We start from the raw sequence: 17,526 nt of genomic DNA, 5'->3' as shown, positions 1-17,526 counted from the left end.
TTTTAACTTTGAGGAACAGCGTGAGATACGAGATTTTTTAAAAGTAGTGACGATATAGTGAGGAATCCGGACTAATCCCAATAAGGCCTACTTATCCCTTCGGGTTGGAAGGTCAGATGGAAGTCGCTTTCGTAAAAACTAGTGCCTACGCCAAATGTTGGAATTAGTTATCAAAGCGGACCCCAGACTCCCATGAGCCGTGGAAAAGGAGAATGATGATGATCGAATTTTTTATCTAATAATTTGAGATAGTTCTACCTACAGATTTTTATACGAAATACGATTGTCTTTGTATGTTGCAAAACTTGTCTACTGACCTGTGTAATAAAAAATAAAGTAGCGACGTTATGGCCTGGAAGTTCATTTAGAATTAGGTCAACACTACATTCGAGCTGTCTCGGACAAAGGACCTCGTCAGCTCATTTTCATCCCGGCGGCGAGGAAAATAAAAGTGTATAAAGCGATAATTTAAATGTAAAATCTATGCAAATGAACGCTTCAGCAACGATTGTGGTGTGAACCTGTCTACTTTTGATTACATCATGAAATTTGTATGAAATATGAATTAATTTATGTTTTAGCGATGTAAAAATATTTCATCTTTAGGTAACTACGATTTTTTTTAAGTAAGTACGACATACCCATTAAGAATGAAATTCTGTTCGCCACTTATTATGCTTTTTCAAAACAAATATATAATAAAACTATGGAAACGGATTATATCGCGTATAATAAATTTACAATTCATCCCGACATTTCGAACACTTTACAGCGTAGTTTTATTTCATGAGTATTTATTCTCTAACATTATTGTTTTCATTGTATTGTATAATGTCTGTGAGATACCGTTTAAAGAATTCCTAATCTCATGCGTTACTTCGTATTATTGTGATGTAGTGGATAAATAATTAGCTTATCTAGAAAAATTGCGTTCAGACAGTATTTTTTACCATTTTGTTTTTTCTGTGTTATATAATTTTGCTTGCGGGAGTTGTAAAGTTCAAATAACTTACCATCATCCATGATGGCGGTGGTGACATTGACGCCAGTGTACCCCTGCGCCCAGGCCGCCTCCACATTGAGGTCCAGCTTGGGTTTCCCGCCGTTCTGGCCCGTGTTCTTCAGGTACCATTGCAGGGGGAAGTAGGGGTCCCTAGGCTCGTCGGCGGGGGCGGTCTCCGGGAGCCGGAGGGGGCGGAACCCGCGCTTCACTCGCTTGAAGCCGGGCTGCTGGACTGCTGTGTGGATCTGGGAACAAATAGAAAGATATTATAAATAAGACTTCAAGAAATGAAGAGGTTCTTATACCTGCAACTGCATGTCTAATTCCCTCACATATGATGCACGCAAAGCTTTATTAAAGATGAAAACCAAATTTAGAGCAGACAGTGATCGTGTAAAGGAATATTGGCTGATGTTAATGTGTTCATAGTAACTTATCATGAATTTTATTTTGTAAACCACAATTTAGGGTCATTGTATCAACCACTATCCTACAACACTATGTAAAATCCACGTTTTTCTTTTTATTTCATTACTTTTTCAGTTGTTCATGTATAAAATGGTAATGAATGTTACTTGTTTGCTCAACAAATTGTACACAGCCAAGTCGGTCAACCCTCTTTCCATTACATGTGTTCACACGGGCAAGGACGAACATAAAAGAGGAAAAAGCGGCGACTTGTACGTAACATGTATTTATCAGCAGTTCTCCATACAGATTGGTCCCATTTTTCTCAGAACCCAGTTCTGATGATGGGATCCTGGAGAAATCGAGGGAACTCCTCAAATCTGAAAGGCATACATATGGTGATTTTTGTGTTTTTAAAGGAACAGCATGCATTTAGGTACGGAACAGTGACATTTGGTGCAGTGGAACTGCTGATGATGGCCAGAACGGAACTCTTCAAATCTGAACGGCACGCTTATAGTGACTTTGGTATTTTTATACGAACAGCATGCACTTTCGTCCAGAACAGTGACATTTGGTGCAGTGGAATTTCTGATGATGGTCAGAACCGAACTCCTCAAATCTGAACGGCACGCTTATAGTGACTTTGGTATTTTTATAAGAACAGCATGCACTTTCGTCCAGAACAGTGACATTTGGTGCAGTGGAACTGCTGATGATGGCCAGAACCAAACTCCTCAAATCTGAACGGCACGCTTATAGTGACTTTGCCATTTTTATAAGAACAGCATGCACTTTCGTCAGCGTTCAGCAAATTTGCTGACGTGGCATTGTACAAAGTTGACGGGAATTGCTGACATGTATTTATTTGAATGTAACCCATGTCCAGTATAGAATGGGCGACAATTCCATCGTGACGGCACGTGCAAATACTTGTAACTGTGTTGAGTATGTGTGGCATCCTTTTTTGATTTAAATGTATCTCTTTCAATGTGCATATGATAATGATGATGATGATGATTATATCCTGTTGTCCGTGATCAGGGATATAGAGCTCTTTGGAAGGATTTCCACTGTTCCCGGTCCGACGCGGCCCCTCCAGGCGCGCCCATAATATGATGGTCCAAATAATTACACAATCATGGCTGCTTCTTTTTTAAACGTCTGCTTGAAAACCAACAGCGCTTATGATTGATCATCGCCTATCATGGCTCAATTTAGCTTAAACTCTCCACTCAATATCATGGTCAATAGTGTAAACGAACCGAAATGTTTTACGGCAATCAAATGGCTTTTTCCGACATAAACAGGCATCGGGTAGCATCAGCGCAAAACAAACACAACTTGTCCGTTACACGCTATGTCCACAGCTCAAATTGCATTCCGAGTATCCGGGCTATAGACTACCAACTACAGACTCTTTATTAACGTTCCTTTCGTGTCAGCTACAGGGTATCCAGCTCAATCTTTTTTAGGATTCCGTAGTCAACTAGGAACCCTTATAGTTTCGCCACGTCTGTCTGTCCGTCCGTCCGTCCGCGGATAATCTCAGTGACCATTAAACACTAGAAAGCTGGTGCCAATATGTATATCAATCACGCCGACAAAGGGCAAAAATAAAAAGTGGAAAAAATGTTTTATTAGGTTCCCCTACACGTAAAGTGGGGAGTGTTTTTTTTTCTGTTCAACCCTAACGTGTGATATATTGTTGGATAGGTATTTTAAAATGAATAAGGGTTTACCAATATAATTTTTTGATATTTTTAATATTTTCGAAAATAATCGCTCCAAAAGTTTAAAAAAATGCGTCCTCCATCCTCTTTGAACCATACATTTAAAAAATATGAAAAATTCACAAAGGTAGAACTTTCTAAAGACTTTCTAGGAAAATTATTTTAAACTTGATAGGTTAAACAGTTTTTGAAAAAAATACGGGAAACTACGGAACCCTACACTGAGCGTGGTCACGCTCTTGACCGGTTTTTTTCTGTAGTGACGCGACAGAGCCAGATTGCATTTCTATCGCCACGTTGCGTCAACGATTGTTATTTCAGTTAGGCTGGCTAGGCTGGCTGGACGAGTATATGTAATCAAGTCTGCCCGCGTAGCTGACTGGCAATCGTCGACGCCAGACGCCGACAGAAATGCAGTCCGGCCCTGCGCTGGCGCTGTACGCAAGATCGATAGACTTTTTTTTTTTATTAACACAAGAGGTACATTTATAACATAGATAGCTACGAAACATATATTATCGTGAGCGTTTGCGCATTTAGCTACGTACCCTGTATACCATAAAGGGGTAGGCAGAGCGCATGAAAATACTCAAGTTTCTGTGTCACTCTCGGCAAACGAAATTGTAATATTGCAATGGCAGGTTGACAGCATCTCGCCTACACCACAATTTAACCTATAGCTACAGTCGACTTCTACGACACCCACAAGCTTAGCTTCTAAATATTTATACAAACTATCACCAATCTAGTATGCAAGTGCTCCATAGTTCCGACTTGTTTGCCGAACAAAGTACTCGTTGCCAATCAAGTTGAAGTTTTTATGTCCGACCTTCATCTTGTTTTGAAGCTACGAAAAGGGTCGAGCTTATGTAAGTACCAATACATTACGAGTAACGATAAGTCTATCCGTTTTTAAAGCTTTTAATTAACGAGGATTAGAAGAAAAGAACTATAAGAATTTTAAATAAAAAAACTAAATTCCATTTCAATATAATTTCGGAAACTGCCCCTTACACTTGTTATCGGGCGCATAAGAGGCCATAACTATAAGAGTAGGTACAATTCAAGGTTGGGTTGCTGGAGTCTATAATGATGACTATTGTGTGAAAGAAATGGATTATATACTGAGCTACTTATAGGATAACCCGGATTTGTAACTAATGAACGGTATACAATTTTACTTCCGGCAGACAGTGATTTGCCCTCACAAGATGGGCGTCCATTATAAAACGACAGATACGATGGCTCAAGGACAACATCGATGTAAAGACTGGAAGCTGTCACGGAACTTTACACATTTCTCTTAAAAAAAAATAACAATAGGTAAAGACTTGAAATCGTACTTCGAAGTCTACTTTATTGCTTATCAAGAAGAAATGGAATAAAATACGTATATTAAGACTGATTTATGTGTGATTTTATTTTGTAATGATTTTGTGTATAATATTTTAGGTAAATTCTGAAGATAAAAAAATTGCGTGATAAATAAATCCAGTAGCACTACGGATATTATGTTAATGTTAGCTTATTCCCCGAAAGCCACATGCTAATCTCAACACGGCAATGGTCTTAATACCTGTCACCGTTAAATTGATATATCACCGATAAATATTCCGCAGATCCATAAAGATTGATAGATGAGAGTTTTCTCAGTGAATCAATTTATTTGACGCGTAATCCGAAGTGGCACAGATTCGGAAAGTACATCAATCAGCCTTAATGCTGGCGGACATATTGTGATATTGCCGCCGGCGATTTTGGGTTACGAGTGTTTTATTGTTGTTTGTAAACTTTGATGCCGTCTGGACTGCGAGCTTTGGCGCAAATGCTGGGAAGTTCTTTTACATATTTATAAGGCACTATTAGGGTTGTAAATAGAAAAAAAAACAAATGTTTTTTTTTTCAGAATTATGAAAAAAAAACGAAAAAAGACCGAGCACCATGGTTTTTTTTCTAAATATGTTTTTTTTTTCAGATGAACAAATAATACGACAATAACGGTTTTTCGTGAGTTGTAACGTGTTTCGATAACAATAACGTACATTTTAATTCAATTAACATTCAGTATACAAACGTTTATTCGGGAATCCCCGATGCTGCGTGTAGCGTAGAGAGGCGGTGGTATTGCCAACAGTAAATAGTGATAACTACCAACTACAGATTTCGTAAATGTTACTTTTATAAGACCAGAAATTAAAGTTATTTGACTAAATTCGTTTAATAGTTAACATTAAGTCTAAAAAAACCGTATAAAAGTATTAACTACTTTGCAAATTTTGAGATTTCATTATACTTTAGAAAAAAAACATACTCCAGAAAAAAAACTGTTTTTTTTCACGGTTTTTTTTTTTTTTTTTTCAAGCCAGAAAAAACCGTTTTTTGCAACCCTAGCACTGGATTAGGTTGTTAAGTTTTTTCAAGACATATATAGCTCCGTATAGACAGATAAAGTCTAAGAAAAAAACGTACCTCAGTACCATACAGAAAAAGGTACGGTGGCCTAGATGGCATTACACCTTTGGGGTACGCTCAGTGAGCTAGATGGCGCTAATATTAATATTTGACATTTTAAAACATATCAAGCTAAGAATATGGGCCAAATTGTCAAAACTGAGGCTTAAAAGTTTTAAGCCTGTGTCAAGAGATAGCAATCTATGCCTGTGATTACACATTTTACTTCGACAGCAACTCTCTATAATACTCGATCCACTTTGGTTGTATCTAACAAATATCTATTCGTCTGTAGGATACCTGAATAATGTGTTTGAAGTTGCGCAATTCTTAAGTTTATTTTATTTTTAACTTCAAGGACGCTATTTTTATCACATATTTTTTGAGAAGCCGCTGATGAATGGCCATTTTACCAAAAAAAAAAACATTTCATAGGTAATCAATACGGGTAAGTGTGTCATATAGAGAAGTGTGTCTGGCCTTCACATTTGGCCTATTTAAACAATGATCAGTGTTTATTGAGAGTTTAATACGTTTGTATGTAAGGTAAGGTGGGGAAAGATTGAAGGGCTTTTCTTGAGGGGCAGGTAAGATGAAATATGTTCCATATAATGAAGCACCACGGGCGGCTTTCCATCTTACCCCGTAAGAAAATCCCTTTAATCTTCCCCCACCTTACCTTACTAAATACTAATCGTGAGTAGCAAGTAGCAAAAGTGAACTCGCAAAACCACCTGGGACAATGATTAAAAAGGCAAAATGAGAAGGCGAGACACTTCACCTTAAGACACACTTACCAGTATTGACTTTACATTTAAAGTCCACCACACTGCTTCAAAACGTTTGAAGCGGACCTTCCAGGAAGAGGATTCAATGCAAAGAATACACCGTGTTTTTTTGTTTTCCGTTAAATTCGCCATGTAGCTAGGTTCATTATCAGGAACCATCCTGTATATCACTTTTAGTTAAATTCGCAAAAAAAAATCTGATCATTTTCATACATAATAAATGAATTTATTAGTGTGAGAGACCCTTAAGAATAACATTCAAGTTAGTGTCAAGTGATTGACAGCACATGTCAGAAAAAATAACATTAGGAATTGGTAAAGGCTGTCACACACGTATGCATTATTTAATTTTTTTTAATAACTCGATAACCGTAAGAGTTAGGATGATAGTTTCTTAGAGAAATTAATTGTATTTGATCTAAAGAAGCTTCCCTTAAAGTTAACGGTATTCAATAAAAACACGATGTATAATACTGATTCAATGTTACTCGGCTTGAGTTCAGTGACGTCACATTCGCTAATCGCCCTATCCTGTCTGACATTCACAAGATTTTCCGAGGGTATGTCTAATATGCGGGCTAATGATAGCATTAAGACGAGCACAGACTTAAGTAACCAAATGTTTGCCAACTGATATCTTAATCTTAATCCGCTTTCGCGTTAAGGTTTCAACTTTAATGGACATTGCAGTCGTCATTAATACCATACTCTGTATTTAAGGTATTTAAAAGGAACATAAACAAATAATTGGTATATTTTCGAGTACTTACATTTGTCGGTTAACCAACCAATTACAAAAACGAAGTGGATCTATAATGAGCGGCCTTTCTTATTTGATCGAGTAATGTTTTCATTTTCCCTCAACTGACATAAGGAGCCTTTTGAGCCTAGATTTTGATTACATTTATTTAAATATCGAAAGATACAGAGTATAACCAAGTACACAGTTCAAAATCTCTCTAATATGCTCTTATTATAACTCAAATATCAGCTTGAAGACGTTTTAATACGAGTATAACGAGTCAGAATTTCCGAAAGTATCGCGGGACTGGGGTGGACCTGATTAGGGTTGTCACACCCCTGGGACGGAGCGTCTTGTAATTTCGGATGTCATTTTGTGTTATACACAAAAACCTTGATGCTCATCTATGTATTTATAAAATGGTCGGATTATAGTCAGGCGGATGGCACAGTGGCTAGGGCTAGGGTTGAAGTCCTCCGGCGCATTTGTGAACTGAACAATGTTAGGTACTTAGGTAGCTGTAATTTTTTTTATTTGAAACCTTTTGTTACTCAATTAAAGTTTTAAATAAATTGGAATATGTTCAAAAATTTGTACACGATTACCTCGGAGGCTATCGGTGGTAGATAAACTGATGTATTAGAATGAACAACGGACTCGGAGTTCGCGGTAGGCCCTCTCTCTAGTGTGACTCACTTTAATCATCTCTCTCAGTGTGTGTTATACTTACCATTACCAAGTAATCCCGTGATCATGTTGCATGCAACTGCGTCGAAATATCGGGACCTCAATAAAAATCAAAAAGGTAATCACGGTTTATATCCCGGTCAATATGTCTTATTATACTATTAGATCTCTATAACTATTCCTCTGAGCGTGTACTTCCTCGGGCTCTGTTTTAGAATTGGAATGACATCTGTGCCCTACCACACCAAACAAGATGACATTCATTCATTCATTCGTTGTCTGAGTACCTGCAACACAAGCCTTCTTGAGCTTACCGCGGGACTCAGTCAATCTATGTAAGAATGTCCTATATTATTTATTTATTTATTTATTCACAAGGCCCATGTCTCCTTAACGTTTCTCGCTACGTCATAATACATTTTCTATCTAAGCGCGTTCTACAGTCACCCAGTAACTGATCATGGGGCGCAGTCAAGGTCATGGCAATTGCCAATTAGCCTTCTATCTCAATAGATGGCGTCAGCTTAATCGTTTATCTACAGACGGTTAATCAGACAGAGAGATTGCACAGTTTCTACAGCATTTGCATTTTTATTACTCCTAGACGTCTGGAAAGATGTATTCGCTTTACTGTCGTAAGATATAAAGTATTTTAGTAGTTTCTGTCAACTTCTTTACAGTTCTTGGCTTAAAACTTTTGAACCTCAGTTTTGTCAATTTGGCCCGTATTCATAGCTTGATATGTGTTTAAATGTCAAATATTAATATTAGCGCCATCTAGCCGAGCGTCCCCCAAAGGTGTAACGCCGTCTAGGCCACCGTACCTTTTTCTGTATGGTTCTGAGGTACGTTTTTAGGGTTCCGTAGCCAAAATGGCAAAAACGGAACCCTTATAGTTTCGTCATGTCCGTCTGTCCGTCTGTCCGTCTGTCCGTCTGTCCGTCTGTCACAGCCGATTTACTCGGAAACTATAAGTACTACAGTGATGAAATTTGATGGGAATATGTGTTGTATGAACCGCTACAAAATTATGACACTAAATAGTAAAAAAAAGAATTGGGGTGGGGCCCCCCATACATGTAACTGAGGGATGAAAATTTTTTTTTTCGATGTACATACCCGTGTGGGGTATCAATGGAAAGGTCTTTTAAAATGATATAAAGTTTTCTAAAAAACATTTTTCTTAAAGTGAACGGTTTTTGAGATATCAGCTCTCAAAGTCGTAAAAAGTATGTCCCCCCCCTCTATTTTTATAACTACGGGGTATAAAATTCTAAAAAAAATAGAGGTGATGCATGCTAATTAACTCTTTCAACGATTTTTGGTTTGATCAAAGTATCTCTTATAGTTTTTGAGATAGGTTGATTTAACTGTAATTTTGGTTAAGTTATTGGTTTATTATATTTGCTGCTACGGAACCCTTTGTGCGCGAGCCCGACTCGCACTTGGCCGGTTTTTTTCTTAGACTTTATCTGTCTATACAGAGTTACATATGTCTTTGCTACTGATAACTGTGTAACTGTCATCGATAGTGTGGTGGATCATATGACAATAGGTAGTAACATGTTTTTATTCCGATTTGCTATCAACCTTAGACGTAGAATGACATGTAGTTATACAGGGTAAAATAATAGTACATTACTACAGAGGCCGGGACAAAGGGGGTTGCCGGCCGAAGACATATAGATAGGTCTGAGGCGGGCAACCCCATTTCCCGCCGAGGTATGTATAGTGCTTTTCTCAAACATGGTATGAAATAAATAAAGTCTACTGAAAATAGTAACTTCGGATGGCTGTATCTCCTAAACGGTGCGTCGTAGCGCAAAAATAATCGAATTTTCGTTTCCCTTTGATACCCCGTATACGCTTATAAAAAAACAAAAAGTTAAAAAAAATTAAAAAAAAAACGAAAAAATTTTTTTTTGTATGAAAACGCACCCAAAATCAAATATTGTCTAGGGCCCGTACCAGTTGCAGTCGGCACGTCTATAAAGCCCCTTATAGTTTTTTTTTTAATTGGCTAAGTACCTGGATGTTATGTCACAATTATCTGTGTTTGGAAATTAAAAAAGAAGACTTCGCCGGACTTGGCCTGCAAGGTTTGTATGAAATTCCATTATCTATCAATCGTCCTAGCCGCACCTGCAACGTCATACTTCGCTGCCAATTATAAGGCACATAACATCAATATTTCATACCATGTTTGAGAAAAAAGTTTTATTTTGACCAATGCTCAAATCGCGAAAATCGGCTGTTCGCTGACGTGATGGTTTTCGTTGTGATGTTCAGTAATTGGTTAAAAGTTGTTCATTATAACCCTAAAATTCACTGATGCAAAGTATGGCCGGCTCCTTTTTATTTCAACCAGTGTACCTATGTGTGTTACTTTAACGCTTTTCTATAAATATCATTTTCAGTACAGATGGTCGTTTTTTTACGGCCCAGCCACGACATTGGTCTAAGCGCGTCAGCGGTGAGCGGCAGCCATACGTGCGAATGAAAAGTCCCATCGCTGTGTCTCGCTCCAATATATGGCCGCCGCTCACCGCTGTCGCGCTTAGACCATTGTCGTGGCTGAGCCGTTACGCACTAGTTCGAAAAGTGGTTCATTATATAACAGGTCGAAACTTCGGAGGCTCATCTGTACTGAAAAACGTCGTACGATACACGTGCAAAAAGGAAATTCGGAACTCGTGTCGATTTAAAACAGTCCCTTCGGTCGTGTTTTAATCTATCGCCACTCGTTTCGAACTTCCTTTTTTACGCACTTGTATCGTAATGTACTATTTTATTTCAAAAAGTCGTTCGATAATAATGGGCCATTTTTTTCAAAGTTGTCCACCTTACTTTTTTTGGATTTGGAAATTTTTATGTAAGTAGTTCCCACTCAGAATCGCGAGCTTTTATATAAGAGAAAAAGTGTCCCAAGGTTTTTTCCCATTCCGTTACCATTTTTTCATACATTTTGTACGGAATGGAAGGTTTGAAAAATGTATGGAAATCTTGGGACATTTTTTTTCTCCTGTCAGGCTCGAAAGAGCTCGCGATTCTGAGTATGAATCGCGTAAAAAAAATACCCATGTTACAAAAAAAGTGGGGTGGACAACTTTAAAAAAAATGGTTCTAAATTGTAATACCCAACTGATAAGATTTATCAGTTTAATGAAAAACTTTGCTTACAAGAGTTACAAGAACGAGATATTGACAATCTGTGTTTAAATAAAAATAAAAAGACGTAAAATTCCTCAGTAACTGGTTCTATTTATTCTGTACATATTTACCTATTGAAAAGGGTCATTGATGTCATAGAAGGCAATGTCAAGCATCGAAACGAAGGTCAGAAGGTTTATTATATAAGAGTATGTATACTGTACTCGTATAAGTGTGTACCTACACTTATGTGTTTCCCTTATAACAAACTAGCATTTGCCCGCGGCTTCGCTCGCGTTAGAAAGAGACAAAAGTAGCCTATCTATTCACTCTCCATCCCTTCAACTATCTCCACTTAAAAAATCACGTCAATTCGTCGCTCCGTTTTGCCGTGAAAGACGGACAAACAAACAGACACACACTTTTCCATGGATGGATTTACTCATCCAAAACGAAATATACGTATACATCATCATCATCATCTTCCTTGCGTTATTCCGGCATTTGCCACGGCTCATGGGAGCTTAGGGTCCGCTTTGACAACTAATCCCAAGATTTGGCATAGGCACTAGTTTTACGAAAGCGATTGCCATTAGGCTTGTGTAGGACATGTACTAATAGTACAAAAGAACGATTAGGCCTTACTGTACTAGACCGAACTACTCCCAAATGATTCTGCTCTCTAGTACATTTATGTAATTCACAACGCCAGTAAGAATGGTAGCGAAAATGCGAAGAGCCGAAGAGTGACAATGAAGCTAGCGATCCGGTTTCCGACTCAAACCGACCGAGAGCGCGCGAAAACGGTCGATCAGCTCTCGGCTGTACGATCATGCGTTACTGTACGTCATATGCACAATTTGTCTTTCGCTCTCTCGGTGTATTACTGTCCTAAAAGAACGAACTAGTACACTTCGGAGATCGTACTAGTTGGGAGCGATCTTTTCAGTGAACGAGCAGGCATAACTCTAATTGCCATCTGACCTTCCAACCCGAAGGGTAACTAGGCCTTATTGGAACTAATCCGGTTTCCTCAATTTCTAAAAAAATTATATCATGCAAAAAGATCCTAACTGCTTTGCCCTTGACTGTAATTGCACTTCAGTGGCTATAGAATAGTGCAGTGGTTCTCAAACTTATTTTCCCATGGAACCCTTTTGGAAAGCAAAATATCTGACAGAACCCTTAAATTAAATATTTAAAAAAATAGTTGAATACAATCTTTATTTTAATAAGTAATCATAATAGTAAAATCAAATCATTAGATTCTAATGTGAGGTATTACATGAAACTGTTTTATTTTTTATTTTTTAACAATTGGTGAATATTTGGTTTAATGGAAGAGAGTTGAAGTTGCATATCAGGTAACCAAAATTCACACGGTTATATCAAATGTTACTATACCAAAAAAGAGAGCCTTTGCGGAGCCCTAGGGATCCGCGGAGCACACTTTGAGAATGGCTGGAATAGTGAAACAGCGTGGGGCGGAAGTGTGAGCTTGAAGCTTCCTTTGAGGCGGGGATTAAACGGGAACTAAAGTTATCCCACGTCATACAGCTGTGTATAGGTGTGGATACACAGACTTACTGTACTAGCGTTTAAAGTTACAGCTAGTTGATAATGAGATTATCAACTTGAACATGAACAAAGTTGTAGCTGGATATTTATTAGCCCTACTAAAATATTTACTTGGGGTTTAGAGTTGAAACTGTCGTATAGAGTTCAAGTGGTTTGAGAATTTGTAATCCCAGGACTAACATAAAAAAATAGGACGACACAGAACAAAAATGGAAGATACAGTAGTTTTTTTTTTTTATAGGACATTCTTACACAGATTGACTGAGTCCCACGGTAAGCTCAAGAAGGCTTGTGTTGTGGGTACTCAGACAACCATATATATAATATACAAATACTTATATACATAGAAAACATCTATGACTCAGGAACAAATATCTGTGCCCATCACACAAATAAATGCCCTTACCGGGATTCGAACCCGGGACCGCGGCTTAGCAGGCAGCTTGGCTTTCCTTTGCTACTCGATTCGGTTTTTCAGACTCAATGAGTTCTCAACAAGACATAAGTAAGACTTCAGGCCCCGTAGCCGAATGGCATTTCTACGACGCCAAACGAAAGCGAAACGCCGCTGGCTCTGTCGCGCCAATACGCAAGCGCGAAAGAGATAGTCTAGCGCTTCGTTTCGTGAGCGTTTCGTGACGATTGTGCAATACGGCTACCACCCAGGCGATAGCCGAATGGCATAGATATCGAAAACGAAACGCCGCGTTTCGTTTCGCACCAATGAGCGATAGAGATAGATTCTGAGCGTTTCGTTTGTGAGCGTTTGGTCTACTCTTCCATACAATCTCTATCAGCCGTCTTCATCATAAAGGCTTCTAAACTCATATCGAACGCCCAATAAATGATTGTAACAGTATTTGACATAAAATAACAATATTTATGATTTTGGGTATTAAAGTGTCTGATGACTACATATTTTCGATTAAAAATCTTGTATTTTTTTATTTATTTTGGCCAGTCGCTGTCAGCGGGTAGTGACGTCATCGAATTCGAACCTTACTGCATGTTAAAACAATCACTGACATATTGAACTTCTTCATAAAAAGTCAGAAAATGTTGTTTTCGAATAGAATCTGATACACCTATGTCGTTATTTTCTGATTACATCATTAAGTCATAATTGATAATATTTTATTTCGGTTTTGGACAGTATTTCATATCAGACTTTAAAAAAAGGTCAAGTAGCCTATTTCATACATGTCCATACAGTCCATCTACCTCTAGGTATTAAGTGGCTGACAACACCCAATTGCGCAAAATTGATGTTATACTTGCGCAGTTTTTTAAGACAAACCATTGGCTTTAGTAAGGCAAGTAAATTATAATAATTATGTTATTATTCATTATATTACAACGAACATAGCTGTAAAATAGAATAGAAAAAAAATGCAAAGATTGGTCTCGAGTTCGTCATTAAACGGTTCTATGTCGTTCAATTATTCATTTAGGTGTCTTTGATTAAAATTACAATAACAAAAATATATACATATCTAAAACACTAACGAAACATATCGTCACTACTTTTAAAAAATCTCGTATCTCACGCTGTTCCTCAAAGTTAAAACGCAGTAAGTCTATATGCATTCCATACATACTTACTACAATTTTCTTTTCATTGACAGACGAAGATACAAGTTTTTTTAAAAGTAGTGTCGATATTGCCCAAATAATGCATCTTTCTATTTTATTTTAATATTTTTCCGTTTTTTTTCGTACCGCCCTCTTTTAGTGGCATCGCGCTCTCACTTACTCCCATACGAGTAGACGGTGTACGCTAGCGTCAAGGCCATTGGGTGTTGTCAGCGTCTTAATAACTAAAACTAAGATGTTAAAATGTAGTAACTTACCAGCGGGTGCTGCTTGAGCAGCCTCGTGTGCGAAATGGAGCGGCGCGGGCGCGCGTGCGGCAGCCCGCGGTGCGCGAAATGCCAGTCCGTGTCCGACCCCAGGAGCTGCAACAAAAGATAAGGTAGCGTAAGATAAGATAAGATAAGATACATGCTAAAACAGTAAAACGTTGTAAAATATGAATACAGGCTGAAATAAAAAGAACCGTTCAGACTTTGCATAGTAACTTTTGAGGTCATAATGAATAACTTTTATTGTGGGACCAATGTTGAATCTGCGAAAAAAAATTTGGCTGTTCCGTAGAAATGAGCGGCATCATGACAGTCGAAATGTATGAAACAGCCAACATTTTGTTTTGCGATTTCAGCATTGGTCCCATAATAAGAGTTGTTCATTATGACCTCAAAAGTCACGCTCAAAAATGCGCGCGTTTTTCCAAAAACTAGATCGATTGCGCCCTCGAAATCCATCATATAGCATATTTCATCGCTGTTGCTAGTGCAGTTTCCGAGATCTCCGAAATTACAGGTGTAATAAGTAGTATTTCTGTTCGTTGAAGGTATAATTACCAGATATGTCTGGGTACATAACTATATTGCTTGTTTGATCAATATTTCATCAAAAACAGTCTATTCTAATGTTTGTCATTAACATACCACAGAATCTGGATGGAATGTTTCACACAATCCAAAAATAGGTTAAAACTGTATTTAAACATACATTTTAACCAAAATTTTCATTAAACGAGACATAACATAAATAACCCAAAGTGGCACAAAATGCTATTGTTGAACGAAATAAAACCGCAAAACTCGGCATTGTTCTCAACTCGGGATAAAGCAAATTATGTTTAGACACAATCCGCTTTGAAAACTCGCGGCAAAGTTAATGAATTTATGGTTAGGAATTTTGTATTACGTTCTGAATACCCGATAATAGGTAATCATGTAATTATAATTAAGTCTATTGCCCTGAAGCTTTGTGGGGCTCGTAATTAAAAGGAGTCGAGCTCCAAGGCCTCGAAGGCTGATCGTATCTGGCCCCGTAGCCAAATGGCATTTCTGCGACGCGAAAACGAAACGCCGCGAAACGTAGTCTGGCTCTGTCGTGCCAATACGCAAGAGCGATAGAGATAGATATCTACGAGCGTTTCGTTTTGTGAGCGTTACGTAAGCGTTTGTGCCATTAGGTTTGCACACTGGGGTTTTGTAATGGTTTGTGATTTTTAAAGTTTCGCTCAAAGGGAAAAACGGAGCTCTTCTACGATTTTCTGTCCTTCCGTGTGCCATTCTATAATTGTGTATGTCTGTAATGTCTGTAATTGTGTATGTTTCTTTATATCGGAAACGTGTGGACTTTTATACCTACATTAAACCTGCATATATACGTGCATTTAATATTTAATATGTAATTCCATCATACCAACACGGCAAGGTGTATCTATGTAAAATATACTTACATAATATCTCATGAAGCAACTACCTACTTTGTAAACTTTATGATATACATTTTAATATAACTACTCAAAACTTTATGAGATACATTTTAATAAGCAACGGAACTAGAGTTTGTAATTTATTACTTCGAAAACAGGGATATTACTTTAGTTTACAGGTAACCATGGTAACTTTTCCAGGGATATGACTATAATTATACCGCAGCTGAACTACCTATTACTTTTTAAAGGTCATACACACGTTATAAATATAATATTATTAGCGACGGATGCTAGATGTTCAATTTTTCTCATATAGTTTCCATATTTATAATAATTATAAGTGTAGGCCTCCTATTCTTAAATGTGTAGATATATTATATCCTCAACGCACGCAAAAACGACGGGATGTTATAAGTTTGACGTGTCTGTCTGTCTGTGTATGACTGTGTCTGTCTGTGGCATCGTAGCTCCCGAGCGGATGAACCGATTTAGATTCATTTTTTTTACTCACTTTTTTTATTGAAAGCTGATTTAGTCTTAGCCATATTTGTCGGAAATCGGACCACTGTCGAGGGTTTTTTAAAAAAAAGGTTTTTATTGTTATGTCAGGTAATTTCTGGATGCATTGGTTATACTTATCAATAAATAAAGAAACGAAATTGATTATATATAAGTTCTTAGTAGCTGGTAGCCTGGTACCTACCTAGGACGGATCTCGAGGTTGGGGAAAATTTAAAAGGAGATGGCGTTTATGACTTTGATAGATTCAATGTTAGTATATAACTACGTAAAGTAAAATACCCTATAATGGACGGTGATGCCATTATGGACAAAAAAACAAATCCTTAAAAATAAGTACCTATCTAAAATTAGTTTCTAAAAACTGACGGCAATGTACCATAAACATAATGTTTTAGTTAAGCATATTTCGAGATTTGTGCCATAGTTTTTTTTTTCCTTTCTTTAATGTCATACTTCACAATAGCTATGTGCGAATTTGCGCGTACATTTTATATATTGTCCATTCAAATTCTATCTGTGAATACCTGTAATTGGCTTTGTGTTATTATTTAAATTAGCATAATGTTATTTATAGCTGTTGGTGTTCCGAAAATAAATAAATAAATAAATAAATAAACTAGAGTCTTTCCTACATCTATTAAAACCGTATAACATACCTACCTACATGTAATGAAACAGCGAAAAAGTCAACCGTACAAGTTTAATTAAATACTTTGAAAGTTTCCCAGCGCAGCGCGCACCTTTTCCGCGCCAAGGCATTCAGAAGTTGGATACACTTTTTACGTAAAAATGACTTCGTAAGTTAGATTTGTACCAGCCCCGTAGCCGAATGGCATTTCTGCGACGCGAAACGCCAGTTTATCGAAATTTGAAAAAGTTGGATTTTATTTTGCTCTCTTGTGATGCAACTGAGAAAAAGAAAACAAATTACATTTAGGCTCTCACGGGTGGAACACGATCTCATTATTTTAGCTTTTTTTGACGATCAATATTTGTTTCAACCAGGCTGAAATCTGTCAAAAAAGTGTCGCAGTGTTGCCACCTATCCGAGTATCAACGGTCTCTTCCGGTTCGAACGCCATCTTAGCGGTTTCGTGTCGTGAATAATTTATTTTTCTTTTACTCATTAATATTGTTTAAAGTGTAATATCGATAGCTTATTATGCAGTAAACTA

The 17,526-nt window shown here is 37.5% G+C and overlaps 1 protein-coding gene across 1 annotated transcript in view; it reads right to left on the bottom strand.

Moving 5' to 3' along the window:
* LOC125232347 (neuroendocrine convertase 2) overlaps positions 1-17,526 on the bottom strand; it is a 177,082-nt gene that overhangs the window by 86,982 nt on the left and 72,574 nt on the right. Inside the window, exons 2-3 of the mRNA XM_048137975.1 lie at positions 14,391-14,495; positions 1,014-1,248 (exon numbers count right to left, since the gene is read on the bottom strand). Of these exons, the coding sequence (XP_047993932.1) occupies positions 1,014-1,248; positions 14,391-14,495 (340 nt within the window). The remainder of the gene's footprint in view (positions 1-1,013; positions 1,249-14,390; positions 14,496-17,526) is intronic.

The sequence above is a fragment of the Leguminivora glycinivorella genome, chromosome 13 (genome assembly GCF_023078275.1).
Source record: "Leguminivora glycinivorella isolate SPB_JAAS2020 chromosome 13, LegGlyc_1.1, whole genome shotgun sequence".
NCBI classification, from domain to species: Eukaryota; Metazoa; Arthropoda; class Insecta; order Lepidoptera; family Tortricidae; genus Leguminivora; species Leguminivora glycinivorella.
Note: the sequence above shows the minus strand (reverse complement) of the source record. Positions and strands in the feature narration are given on the sequence as shown.